At 34.2% G+C, this 14,468-nt stretch overlaps 2 protein-coding genes across 4 annotated transcripts; both read left to right on the top strand.

The window, feature by feature from the left end:
- Window positions 1-327: 327 nt before the first annotated feature.
- Window positions 328-5,503, top strand: si:dkey-126g1.9 (required for drug-induced death protein 1). Its single transcript, XM_067372082.1, has 2 exons — window positions 328-660; window positions 5,364-5,503. Exons 1-2 carry the CDS (start codon window positions 406-408, stop codon window positions 5,499-5,501), a joined length of 393 nt encoding a protein of 130 aa, XP_067228183.1. The 5' UTR covers window positions 328-405; the 3' UTR covers window positions 5,502-5,503.
- A 572-nt stretch (window positions 5,504-6,075) lies between these two features.
- On the top strand, window positions 6,076-13,448 carry nemp1 (nuclear envelope integral membrane protein 1). Of its 3 annotated transcripts, XM_067372079.1 has the most exons (12): window positions 6,076-6,215; window positions 6,455-6,682; window positions 8,004-8,125; window positions 8,210-8,429; window positions 8,547-8,619; window positions 8,747-8,840; window positions 10,014-10,128; window positions 11,158-11,383; window positions 11,469-11,636; window positions 11,902-11,954; window positions 12,055-12,133; window positions 12,542-13,448. In XM_067372079.1, the coding sequence occupies exons 2-12, from the start codon at window positions 6,577-6,579 to the stop codon at window positions 12,759-12,761; spliced, it is 1,476 nt and encodes a 491-aa protein (XP_067228180.1). In that variant the 5' UTR covers window positions 6,076-6,215; window positions 6,455-6,576; the 3' UTR covers window positions 12,762-13,448. The 3 variants fall into 3 exon arrangements, with proteins under 3 accessions (XP_067228180.1, XP_067228181.1, XP_067228182.1); XM_067372080.1 differs by lacking the exons at window positions 6,076-6,215; window positions 11,902-11,954; window positions 12,055-12,133 and having other exon boundaries at window positions 6,553-6,682; XM_067372081.1 differs by lacking the exons at window positions 6,076-6,215; window positions 11,469-11,636; window positions 11,902-11,954; window positions 12,055-12,133 and having other exon boundaries at window positions 6,553-6,682.
- The last annotated feature ends 1,020 nt before the right edge of the window (window positions 13,449-14,468 follow it).

Below are 14,468 nucleotides of genomic sequence, written 5' to 3'. Positions count from 1 at the left end.
TTCAAAAATTTAAATCAATAATAAAAAATAAAACAGCAGACTATATTGCATCCCAATATAGTTTTTAAAATACATACTACAATGTACTTTCACTGAATAAACTTAACAACATGTTAAGTAAAATAGTTTTTTTTATTTATGTCATTATACAATTATTTATGTGTAGGCCTATGAATGAGTGAATTCAGTAGAATGGAAATTAAATTGGATTGGATTATATACTTCATTGACCCCGGACTGTCAACAGAGCTTGTCCTCCAGTCTTCAGACGGCCCCTGCTGTGAACTCAATCAGAGCTGGAGTCCAGCCAAACCCAAACACTGCAGAGCTGCTCCAAGAGGATGTGCGTATGTAGTCCTGAGAGCTTTATCTGGGTGCACTCACAACACGTTCCTGGTGAATACCATGAAGCCCAAGTCTCTCTGTGTCCCGCGGCTTGGCCTCTTTGAGGACGTTAGCGGCAGATACAGGCGGCAGGTCGACACCGGAGCACCGGAGCAGAGCCTCGAACAGCCGCCGGAGAAGAGGCCCAGAGCTCTGCACTTCACTGTACTGCAGGAGAGATCCCCATACGAGCCCTTAGTGGAAAATGACAGCCAACACAAACTAAAGGAGGAAAAGAAAGCAAAAAAGAAAGAAAAGTATAAAAAATACAGAAAGGTAAGGTTGAATATTTCACTTGAAAACATAAAAAGTGTGGTTTTTAAAGCACATTAATGTGTAAAAGTTTGTCTTCTTTGTTTGTTTTTGAAAGAATACGCTTCTCACCAAGGCTTCATTTGTTTGTTTTTTACAGTAAAAACCGTAACATTGTGAAATATTATTGCAATTTTAAGTAGCTGTTTACTATTTTAATATATCTTAAAATGTAATTTATTCCTGTGATGGTAAAGCTGAATTTTCAGCATCATTACTCCAGTCTTTCTCAGTTTCAAGGAACATTTTTAATAACAGTAGAAAATGGTTGTCAGATTGTCTGTGATACATTTTGTTTCAGAGCTCTTTGATGAATAGCAATTTAATGAGTGCTTGCTTAATGAAAGTATTAATATCTTTAATACTTAAAAAAATAAAAATAGTACAGTTTGAGTAGTAATAGCCTATAGTCAGAGCTGGGTAGATTACTTATGAATTGTAATTAGTTACTGATTACAAATTACATGACAAAATTTGTAATCAGTAATATAATCTCTTAGATTACACATTTTTGGTAATGTAATCTGACTACTTTTGGATTACATTTAGATTACTTTTGTGCTAACCCTTATTTGATGTCACATATATTGTAGGATAATCTTGTACTATTTTTGACAGATACAAAGAAAAAATATATTCCAAAAAATATATTCTATTCACCAACAAGAGCCTCAACAGATTCTTTTTAAAGTGCAATTTATGGTAGGGCTGCACGATTAATCGCATGCTATTCTCACGTGCATTTTGTCAGTAAAGCCGGTTCCCTGATTACCGCTAAATCGCCATCACCTGCTTTCAAATGACGCGGCATTTAATAGACAGAGCCGTAGTTCACTGAAAAGCCACGCAATATCGCGTTCATATGGCAGATGAATCGCCTGCGATAATGAACGCGATATTGCGTGGCTTGTCTGTGAACTACGGCTCTGTCTATTAAATGCCGCTCCATTTGAAAGCAGGTGATGGCGATTTAGCGGTAATCAGGGAACCGGCTTTACTGACAAAATGCGCGTGAGAAAAGCATGCGATTAATCGTGCAGCCCTAATTTATGGAGAGTTAATACTTCAAAATACTAACACTAATGTACCTGTTAGTGTTTGCTGATAGTAACGCTGAATAAAACAAAATCACATCTTATGATTTTAAAGCAAATTTACTTAAAATTAAGTACATTTAGAAAACAGCAACATTACAAAGACAAACATATTGAAAAACATGAAATTCACAGCAATATCACATCAAATATTTCATATAAATTTCATATATTATTATTATTTCATCTACATTTCCCCTTCACTGTTGGAAAAACTCAAAGAATCATGAACATATAAGCAGCAGGTTTATTATGAAAAAAAAATAAATGTTAAAAAAAGGAAAAATTACGAGAATCAATGAATTGTGAACAACTTACTGCCATTGTGTAAATAATATGTAATCATGTAATCCATAACAAAGTAACTGTAGTCTGATTACGAGTATTTTAAAAAGTAGTTTACTCTAATTACAAGTACTTGATTTTTGGAATCTGATTACCTAATCCTGATTACATATAATCCGTTACCACCCAGCTCTGCCTATAAATATATAAAATCATATTCATTTATTCCTTAAGACTAACTAGTGTGCATTTTATATTACTTTTACTATAAATAAAATACTAGGAAGTAATCTAGCAATGACTGGTATCTTTAATTTCACTACTAACTGCTACTAAGTTTTAATTTGTATTTAATCACTATTTTCTCTATTGGGTTACAGACAATCCCAAGTAGGCTTACTTGTTCGTTATAGTACTTAATCATTGCTTCCAGTCGTGACAAGTCAATATTCCACTGGTACTGGTAAATTTGATTTTTTTTTTCAATTCTGACAAATTTTTTTTCCAATTGTTAATTGTTAAATTATTATTATTTTTTTTCATTTTGCACAAATTTGAGGGAACTTTGAATGATGATAGGAAAGTGTTCAAAATGGTTTTGTCCCTGTGTTATCCTGATTTAAAATCTCATGAACTCTACCATTGAGTTTCTAAATGACCAGTGGCTTGGTCATGAGTGAGAAGAGTGACATTATACAACAGAAAGTTGTTGTGTGTTATTCAGTAATGGAAAAAAAAATGCTTTCAAAAACAAAATGTTGTTGTCCATTTAGGGAATTTTGATTATGAAATCATGCACAGATATAGTAATTCCCACTTCAGTAAATGCTTTGAATATAATAACCATATAAATGATTATAATTTTTAAACAGCACATGACTTTTCTAGTGAATTTGCTGACCCTGTGTTAGACTAGGTCAAAGATCAACAGGTGACCTGTCTGGCATCTTAGACTGTTTCCTTATCAGACTTAGCCAATCAAAACGGCTGAGACTGAGTGGAGTATCTTTAGTAAACATGCCATCCCACCGTAATCCACTTTAAATCTATATCATCCCAGTTTTTTCTTCCAAAGCACCTTCACCAAAGTAGCTTGTACAAATTTGCTGCTATAATGGCCAACTTTCCCAACAACAAAATTAACAAAATGAAATACAGGGCTCATTAATAAAGATTTTCTGCTGCTGGTCCAGTTGGGCCAGTGTTTCAGGTTTGTACTGGCCCCAACCACAAATAGGATAGATGTTATATTTTTAATGTATCATTATGGACGGCTCTAAAAAAGAAATGTTCTGCAAAACATAAAACACATGTATGTTGATGAATATAAGATTTAATTAAAACTGCAGCAATGGCCCTATAGGATAAAAGACAATTTACTTGCATCATGCTTTTACACCGCATTCACTCAATACACAGCATCTGTTTTTACCCAAATGAAGGCCTTTCTAGAGGAACTGAAAACAACTGGGGTTAGTACATTGTCAGACATTTATTTTGGGAGGAATGGGTCATTCAGATCACATGCAGTGATCCATTGTCATGCGTTTCCTCCCTCAGGAAAAAGCAGTGCATCCTGTTTCAGACCTGTTGTCACACAGAGAGACAGTTACTAATGTACAGACACTAAACTACATGCTGTTTACAGTTTAAAATGATAAAGTCTAGTGTTTAATCCAGCTAAATTGTCTACTTACTAATTCTGTTAGGTATTTAAACCACTCAAAGTCTTAATTCTATTATATTGTTTCTGGCACAGGCTAAAACTCTTGGACCTGTGAATGAAAATTGGTATTTTCAAAGGAATTGGATTGTGGTTTAATCAAATGATTTTGATTTGTTGCTCAGATTTACTAAAGGCCAAAGTATTGTGAGCACTGTGCTCCTGACAGTCGAATCATTTTGAGTTTTTATGTAAAAAAAAAAAAAAATGTATTAATATTTATTCATTTTAATTTAAGTAAATTATTTATCCAAAAATCAAAACTTACAATTATATACAAAAAATTACTGTAAAAAATTACAGTACCTGTCAAAAGTTTGGAAACATTAAAAAAAAAATTTGAAAGAAGTCTTTAGAAATCATTCTAATATGCTTATTTGGTCCTCAAGAAACATTTATTAATATTTTTATAAATAATGTTGAAAACAGTTGTGCTGTTTAATATTTTTGTGGAAATTGTGATATTTTTTTCAGGATCCTTTGATGAATAAATAGAAAGTTTAATAAACAGCATGCATATATATATATATATATATATATATATATATATATATATATATATATTATATATATATATAATATATAATATTATTATTATTATTATTATTATTATTATATAAACCTTTTGTAACATTATAAATGTCTTCACTGTCACTTTTGATCAATATATATATATATATATATATATATATATATATATATATATATATATATATATATATATATATATAGCTCTGGAAAAATATTAAGAGACACTTAACATTGATTTCTGAACTTGGAGTGGTCTCTTAATTTTTTCCAGAGCTGTATATAAATCTTTTGTAACATTATAAATGTCTTCACTGTCACTTTTGATCAAGTAAATGTGTCCTTGATGAATAAAAGTATTAATTTCTCTCTTTTTTCTCTCTTATATCACAAATATTTGAATAATATCATTGTTTCCACAAAAATGTTAAGCAGCAAAAACTATTGTCAACATTGATAATAATAATAACAATAATAATAATAATAATAATAAGAGAAATGCTTCTTGAGCACCCAATCAGTATGATTTCTGAAGGATCATGTGACACTGAAGACTGGAGTAACAATACTGAAAATTCAGCTTTGCATCAAATGGATAAATTACATTTATAAATGTATTAAAATAAAAAACAGTTATTTTAAATTGTAATAATATTTCGCAATATTACTGTGATGTATTACTGTAATATAATGAAATAAATGCAGCCTTGGTGAGCATAAGAGACAAAAATGTTTTTTAAAAAAAGGTAACGTTTCCAAACTTTTGACAGGTTCTGTACACAAATTAAAATTGAAAAATAAAAAACTAATCATCACAATTCTGAAGAAAGTGAATAAAAGGGGACCAGATCTATTTTTTATTTAGGTGTTGCATTTTGTCATCCAATAATTTTAGTATTAATTCCATTTATTTTGATTATGTAATTTATTATTAATATAATACACACACATTAAGACAATATGTTGGTTGATTGGGAGTTGGGGGAATATGTTGGAAGTTACAAATTCACTATTTGTGTTCTTTTCAACTCTCATAGAACGTAGGAAAGGCTCTTCGCTACAGTTGGAAATGTCTGATGTTGGGTCTGCAGAACTTCACTGTGGGATACTCCACCCCTCTCTCTGCTGCAGCCACAATTGTTCCAGATTTCCACCCGGGAGGAGCCTGGGGTTGAGAGAATATGTGACCAGCATTTGTACTTTACTGTCAGGACCCAAAATCTTCTTATATGGAGCAGATAATGCTGCACATCCAGCTGCTGATTAACAAATGGACCATACTTCTGCCCTGGACAGCTCAACCTCTCATGCTGTAAATTGTTGTAAATATCTGATTTTTGGATTTGTGATAAAGTGGAGTTTGACACATTGCTATTGAGATTTACAGCTATGCTGTATAACGTTTTATACTTAGTTCTATCTGTGTATATTTTGCTATAATTAAATATTCTTGTATATAGTATAATAGGCAACTAACATTTTCACCGAATCTGTAATTATTTTATGCATATATGCTGAAAGTTGCAAGTGATGGTTGCCTGATTTCATTCCAAATATTTTATTTGCAACTCACTGTATAGATGTCATTTTAACATAGGTGAAAGTGATTTCTCTTTAAAAGGAACATATGCTCTGTAAAGGGAGTTTAATGAGCTCTGCAATGAAATGTTTTATTTGTTTACATTCATTTCATGCACAAAAAAAGAGGATTTGCTTGACATGGAGAGGAAATTGAATGTTCTTAGAGAAGGAAGTAAGAGTAAGTGTTTTCAAACTGTAATTGGGGCAAGAGCTTTAAAAACAAAGGAAGGGATTATGAGGAACCACAACAGGAAAAGACAATCTGGCACCGGACAGAGAAACAGATGAGCCATGACTTGTTTAATAGGGTTAGTGAAACTGAGTGTCTTTCATGCTTGTAACACCTGCTTAAAATGAATTCCAAGAAATGTAATTGAAAAAATAAGATAAGTTTTGCACCTTTTTTTTATTTATTTTACCAAATATAATTAATAACTATGCAATATAGATCGCTTTAGACTGAAAACAATCACTCGTATGTAAAAAAAAAAAAAAAAAAAAAAAAAACAGTATTCAGTATTTAATAAGATAATTTTTGACTTTGCAGTTGTCATGTGTGATGGTGCAACACATGCGCGTGGTCCCTCCACTGCAGCAGGTGACGCTGTTTAGCACTTGAGTCTCGTCGGTAACGTCACTCCCACCATCGAAGAAACGCGAGAAGACATCATGGCGGGATTAATGAAATCCGAAAGTGGCTTTAGAATCGAAACTGTCAAATTGAAAGTTATCTTGACTGTTGTGTTGTTTTTATTTCATTTTTCTTCAACGTCAGGTAAGCATTAGTTAGACAAGGTTTAAGATATTATATCTTGATACATATTGCTTGTAATTCTTTTTAAGACAATGAAGAAAGCTACGTGTTGTTAGCGTACTAAGTAACGTTATATATATTTGTTGATGTAAGTAACTTAGTTACAGCTGTGAAAACAGACGTTTTTAAAGTAACGTTATGTGATAAAAATGTCTTTCCTTATCAATGTTTATCATTTTTCAAGTGAAACCATCACTTCAGTAGATTATTGTCTTATTGTTGTATGTGCTGTGTACGGTTCTCATTTAATAATTTCGCATTTTAAGATTTATATATTTCATATATTATTATATTGAAAAATATAAACTACCAGTCAAAAGTTTGGAAACATTACACATTACTATTTTTAATGTTTTTGAACGAAGTCTCTTATGCTCATTTAGGCTGCATTATTTCATAATAAATACAGAAAAAACAATAATGTTGTGAAACATTATTACAATTTAAAATTATAGTTTTCTATTTTAATATACTTTAAAATATAATTGATTTCTGTGATGCAAAGTTGAATTGTCAGCATCATTATTCCGGTCTTCAGTGTCACATGATCCTTCAGAAATCATTGTAATATGCTGATTTATTATCAATGTTGGAAACAGTTGTGCTGCTTAATATTATTTTGTAACCTGTGATACTTTTTCAGAATTCTTTGATGAATAAAAAGTTAAAAAAAATATCAGCATTTATTTCAAATAGAAACTTTTGTAACAATATACACTACCGTTTAAAAGTTTGGGGTCAGTAATTTTTTTCTTTCTTTTTTTTTGTTGTTGAAAGAAATCAATACTTTTATTCAGCATGGATGTGTTAAATTCATCAAAAGTGATAGTAAAGATTTATATATCGTTAGAAAAGATTTATATTTTGAATAAATGCTGCTCTTTTTAACCTTTTCTTCATCAATGAATCCTGAAAAAAGTATCACAGGTTCAAAAAAAATATTAAGCAACACAACTGTTTCCAACTTTGATAATAACTGAGTATCAAATCAGTATATTACAATGATTTCTGAAGGATCATGTGACACTGAAAACTGGAGTAATGATGCTAAAAATTCATGTTTGCATCACAGAAATAAATTGTATTTTAAAGTATATTAAAAAATAGAAACCACATTTTAAATTGTAATAATATTTCACAATATTATTGTTTTTTTTCTGTATTTATTGTGAAATAATGCAGCCTTAATGAGCATAAGAGACTTTGTTCAAAAACATTAAAAATAGTAATGTTAAAAAAATATATGATTCACATAAGTTATTACTCTGTCATTTTCTTGTAGGTGCCACTCGTCCCATCATAGAAATTAAAGATGGACAAGAAATCAAAACACAAGCTGCACAACATTTTTGCTACCATAACTCCATCATACCTGGATGGAGGGAAACATGGACTAGAATACAGGTAAAACTTTGACTATGACTTGTCAGTGTGATCAGTAATGTTTGCATCAAGATTGAAAGCCCCGTCCCATTGTTTGATTGACAGGTGAAAGTGTGGAGCACTACAAAGCTGAAAGTGACGGTGGTTAATGATGAGCAGGACCTGCAGGAGCTTGAGCATTTCAGCATCTGGAAACTTGTGCAGTATTTTGTTCGTGAACAGACCAACGAGACCACCGTGAGCATCAGTCTCTTTAGCAACAAGACCTGTTTCAGAGTGGACCCTTCAGACTCCTATACACTCTATACAGTACAACCTAGCCGACGTGAGTTCAAAAGGCCTAGCGATTAATATATTAGAATGGCAAAAGTCTACATGGATGGGAAATCTCATTCCTGTTGGGTTATTGACTTGTAGATTGATATTGTTTTTCCTCCTGTAGATTTTGACATCTACATGTTTTTGGTTTTTCTGGCTGGAGTGTTGCTGTTCTTTTTTGCAGACATTCTAAGCAGGTAATTGACATTAATGTAATTCAAAATTTAAAATGAATTCTCTTTTCCTGAATTGAGGCACAATTTAGGTTGTTACTTTTTGTGTTTATAACTTTCTGTGCTCACGCCTGTTTCATCCATCTTGTAGGAGTCAAGTGTTCTACTACTCTGCTGGCATGAGCACTGGCATGATCGCCTCCCTCATTATCCTCATCTTCGTCATCGGCCGTTTTTTACCGAAGGTAGGATTCCTCACATTCTTTAATATGTACTAAATGTCCTTCTCTCTACTGTCAAACTCATTGGTTAGCAATTAACAATGAACTCTTATTAAAGGGATAGTTCACCAAAAAAAAAAAGAAAATTCTGTAATTTACTCACTCTTAAGTTGTTCCAAACATGTATGAATTTCTTTCTTCTGCTGAACACAAAAAAAGATATTTGGAAGAATATGGGTAGCCAAACTGTTGAATGGACCCCAATTGACTTCCATAGTATGGAAAAAAATACTATGGAAGTCAATGGGGCTCATTAACTCTTTGGTTGCCAACATTTTTCAAAATATCTTCTGAGTTTTTAGCAAAAGAAAGAAATTCTTTTTTTAAGGGTGAGTAAATGATGACAGACCTATCCTTTTAAAGGTACAATTTGTGATATTTTTTCCGCTAGAGGTCGCAAGAAGCCTATTCAAAACAAAGGCGTAGTTTGATGACGCCAAGTTTTAGAGCGGAAACTTGGGACATGTGGTCTCAACGGACGGTGCAAAAGAATAGGGATTGGAGTCTGGAAGAACTCATGTTCGTGGATGCGATTATTAACGTTACTGTAGTATGAAGCAGAGCAGGACCGAGTGTTGCGGGAGCTGAACGAGGAGCTGGAGCGATTGATCAACACACGCCTCACGAGCAGCGGGACTTTTATTATGACACAGTTGCCGGCGTCGCTTCCGCTTTTCCGGTCATGAGTTTACGGGAGCTGTCCTTGTCGACAGAACCAGCGGCAGATGGTAAACAGTAATTATGTTCCATAAATAAGTAACACAATCCACCATGAAACGTGCAAGAAGTAAATAAGGAACTGCTTGAAGCAAGCTAGTGGTTTGCTGGACGCTAACTCTACTTCCGCATATGTCCACGACACTGTTGTCATGTGGTTTCTACGTCAGTAAAGGCGGTAACAAAGGGTAACTGATGTCACTGACAGGCGACCGCACTGCCCCGTGTCACTGTTTAGAATGTGAATTTTCTCATGATTTACAAGTAGTTGAAAACATTAGAGATATTGTTTGTAATCAGCTGGACAAAATATATAACACTAGCCTAGTGGTTTTTGGATATTTTACTGCAAAAAGTTTACATATTGTACCTTTAAGTGGTATTATTACCTTTCAACGTGTTTGTTTCCTTGGCCTGTAGAAAAGCCCATTCTATGTGCTGCTGATGGGCGGCTGGTCCTTTTCTCTCTACATCATCCAGCTGGTGTTTAGGAATCTCCAAATAATTCTTAAAGATCACTGGCATCTGGCTATCGGTAAGAGCACCTTGAAAATGTATTAATGTGCATAAGTAAGCAATAAGGTACGAGAGGCTGTGCTGTATCGTGAATAAGTCACGGCTGAAGGGCGTTATTAGGCACGACGCAAAGCGTCACACAATACAAATACTAAACCCAAAAAATATGTATTAATGCAACTTTTATGAAGTAAAATCACTAAAAGCCTTCCTTCCGCCAGAAAAAATAGTCCCTGACCGTGAACGGCAACAGAAGTTACATTATTACGCCATTAGATGGCGGCAAATACTGTCTTTATGAGTGTGTCAGTCAGTGGCGAAGACTTTTACATTGAAAAGACTGATTTGTTGTGAACACGGAACAAGATGCAACTGACAAATGCTTTGACTAGCGCTGTCAGTCACGGAAAACCCCCTTAACTGTTAAAAGGACAAGATAATACATCGGACATTAAAACAGATTTTTATCATGAACATAGGACTGACCTGAAGGAAAATGCTAAATCTGAATGCAGGTAATAAACTCGCTCACTCTATCACTTTCTTACGCTACTCTTCTACATAATAAAATAAGCTTCAATGAACAATATCAATTGAGAACAAACAGTTTACGTTGCTAAGAGTGGTTGCTAAGGGTGTTGTGTAGTGATACACAGAACTGTTGGGTGAAACGGTCATAGCCGTGTTTTAATCATGAATAAAACACAGCTATTGACCAATCAGAATCAAGGACAGGAACTAACAGTTTTATAAAGTCCAATATAGAACACATTTAATTTTTGTAAAATGATGTTTCTATTTGAAACAATATTCCGTGAAAAATAATGACTGTAAATAAGACTTTTATATACCAGATTGCAAAAAGTGAGCTACAGTTTATTTTATTAATAAATAAAAATTATTAGTTAATTTATTTATTATTATATTTCTATTTATTATCATATTTATGAAAACAAACTTTATTTTGCTCAATATTTGATAAATATTTATTTATACTAGTCTTTAAAGTATACGGAGTGCTGACTGTTTTTTGTTTATATACATTTAGGTTATACCATTGTGGTCGGGTTCATCAGTTTTGCAGTCTGTTACCGCTATGGGCCTCTGGTGGAGGAGCGAAGTATCAACATCCTGTCGTGGACGCTGCAGATATTTGGTCTTCTGCTGGTGTATGCTGGAATTCAGGTCCAGCAAGTGGCTCTGGCCATCATGATAGCTGCATTCTGCTCTAAGAACCTGGAGTACCCTTTTACCAAGGCCTTCATGCTTTATCAGTGAGCATATCATTTTAATAAATGTTGTTCAAATACATTTTGAGCAATGTAGTCATTGTGTTCTTGCTGAATGAATGCTCTGAAGGAAACTGAAGCCTAAGAAACTCGAGCCACGGCGTCTGCTGACAGAAGAGGAGTATCAGAGACAGTCGGAGGTGGAGACTCAAAAAGCTCTGGAGGAACTTAGGAAATATTGCGGCAGTCCTGAGTTCAACACCTGGAAGACGGTCTCTAGGCTTCAGTCTCCTAAGAGGTATGAGAGAATATTTTCGAAAGGTCTAAAAGGTTTTGAGCTTGTCCGCTTTTGACCACTTCCAGAGATAGTCAAACTGGATTGCTTTCCTAGTGTAAACGCTCATGTGGCCAAACGTGTTTGAACAATCACAAAAGAATGACTACTCTCTGCCTATACATTATGGGAAGCGTGCTAGACAGATGGGATTTAAACTTTGTTGGTTTGAAGACGTACCAAGCACAACGTTCTCTCACCATTCCTGATTTCTGACACTCACTCACAGTGTTCGGCGTGATCTTGCAGCTATAAGAGAAGAAACGAAAGCTGCTGCTCTCCGTATGTTCTTCCGCCGTCTCCTTTCATGTTCATATGTAAATTGCACAAGCTTATTCTGTCCATTAGATCAAAACATCTGAAAAAATGTACCCGTCCATAGACCCTCCCCTCAAAGAAATCAGGACAGAAGTGGTTGAAAGTGGACAAAAAAGCTGGATAAAAACAACAGGTGTAAACTGGTATGTGTCTCCCTCGTCTAATTGTGACAGAGCTTTTGTGTTTGCTCGTAAAAACACTGAAATATAGTTTATCACTTCATATTATTTCCATCACAAAAGTTTTTGGGGGAACACAGTAGTTTTTTGAGATAAAGTTTCTCAGAACACAAACGTTTTGCAAGTAAAATGCAAATTCTCCTTCCCATTCAATTTTTTCCCCCATCACCTTAGGGGCTCTGTAATCCTGTTATACATCTTATGTTTCTTGCTTATTACCACAGCTGTTTAACAGAAAGGTGTGAAATGGAAATGAATATCAAATAGATTTAGAATATCGAAGAACCATGCTTAAGACCAAAAATGAGTATGTAAAGAAAGAAAAAGGTCCATTTTGATTTCATGTTGTCTAAAAATCACACTTGCACTCAGGTTTGCAGACTTCATCGAAGGCTCTCCGCATTTGCTGTCCAATGAGGTGTCGGTTCACACGCAGGAGTACGGGCTGGGCGGATCCTTTTTTGAAGATGAGCTGTTCTCCACTGATGAGGAAGAACAGGAGGAGGAGAAGGAGGAGGAGGGGTGGGAAACGGACGACGATGTGAAGCCAGAGGCGGTATCTCCACGACTGAACAACACACGGGTGAAATGACTGATGAACAGTGTTGGAAAGTATTTAAACTGGTCTGAGATCTGCTCAGGTGTAGCATTTACTGTTCTTCTGAAGGCATCGGTTGGAAGTTTTCACTCGTGACTGTAGGCACATGATGCATTCGTAAACAGACGATTAATGGTGAAAATGCCCTGGATGTTATTTTCGTAGCTCGTGAGAAAGTCCAACAGTTTGATTTCTTTTTCTTAAAAACTATTTTTATTTGTCTTCAATGTTTGGGTTTAATTTCTGCAGAGACGTCCTGTGTGAGGAGGGAACTGTAAATGCTGTGTTGTTACATAGACTGTATTTTATGATTTGTTTTGTTTTTAAGTTTATACTAAGGCCCAGGCACATGTGTATATCAATTAAAAAAAACTAAAACAGTTGAACAGAAAAGGCACATCCGTTATACAGCTTTTTGTGGCCATTGATTGGAGCTGTTTAAGGTCAAAGGATTATTTTTTTATGAATAATAAAAACATAATAATACATAGTCTTATTGCTTTACATTGTATGGACAATGAATATGGTCAAATCTAACCGATATCAGAATTGTTAAATGTGACCACTTGGTGGCGGCATAAAACCAATAGAGCTGTGGTTCAAATCCCAGGTCACATTTATAGCTGAACATTTTGTATGTCTCCCTAATCAAACACCTGATTCAATTCATCAGCTTGTCACTAGAGGCTTCAAGACCTGAAATGGTCATGTCAGATTAGAGAGACATCCATAATGTCTACAATTTGGCGTACTCCAGGACCAGGGTTGAGAACCACTGTAATAGAGGCTTAACATGGCTAGCTGTTCATCAGGTACTGGGTATCCATTCACTTTTTAGAGAGGAAATTTAGCATTGGGATAGATAGATAGATAGATAGATAGATAGATAGATAGATAGATAGATAGATAGATAGATAGATAGATAGATAGATAGATAGATAGATAGATAGATAAGATAGATAAGATAGATAAGATAGATAGATAGACATTTAACATTACTTTTTGATTACTTATCTGCGGTGTTGGGCTCGTTACTCAAAAAAATTCCTTATTACTTTTCCTTCATGCCCCACAGAAGTTGTAACTGTGTATCTTCCCCATAAAATTCTTCTAAAATGTTACTAACAACAAATTTCTGCCTCATCCACAAATCCACATTGGATCACAGTCAGAAGTTATTACAAACACTCAATGGTGATTGATAGTGACTTTTAAGTAAAAGTGTTGCATTCATCTCATTATGTGTAGCTTTTATCAAAAATCACATAAGTTCATAAGAAAATGTTTTGTTTTCCAAAAAGATTTTCAATTATATTAATATATTGTTTATCAGGATCAGAGGGATGTAGGTGGGCAAGCCATGTAATGCCTGAGTAAAGTAATGCTACAACGGTGTTCTGATCTTTTGTCTTCTGACAAAATCAATGTAATAGCTGAATGAATGGCCTTTTCAAACCAAAAATTAAATGAATAAGCCTCAGGCTGAAGGAAATGCATATTTACACCTGTACAGTAGAGGGCGCAGCTCAAACAAACCTTTCAGCTGTGCTGCCATTCTGGATTAAAGAAGAATATGACACAGGAGAAAGAAGTTCAACACTCTTATTTCTAAATCTAATCTAAAGTAATTTTTGTTTATTAGTATTGGATCATTGAAGGTCAGCAGCAAAGATATTGGTTAATAAAGTGAGATTATATACC

This window comes from Chanodichthys erythropterus, chromosome 20, assembly GCF_024489055.1.
Source record: "Chanodichthys erythropterus isolate Z2021 chromosome 20, ASM2448905v1, whole genome shotgun sequence".
NCBI classification, from domain to species: domain Eukaryota; kingdom Metazoa; phylum Chordata; class Actinopteri; order Cypriniformes; family Xenocyprididae; genus Chanodichthys; species Chanodichthys erythropterus.
The sequence above is the reverse complement of the archived record's forward strand: the minus strand, read 5'-3'. Positions and strand labels throughout refer to the sequence as shown.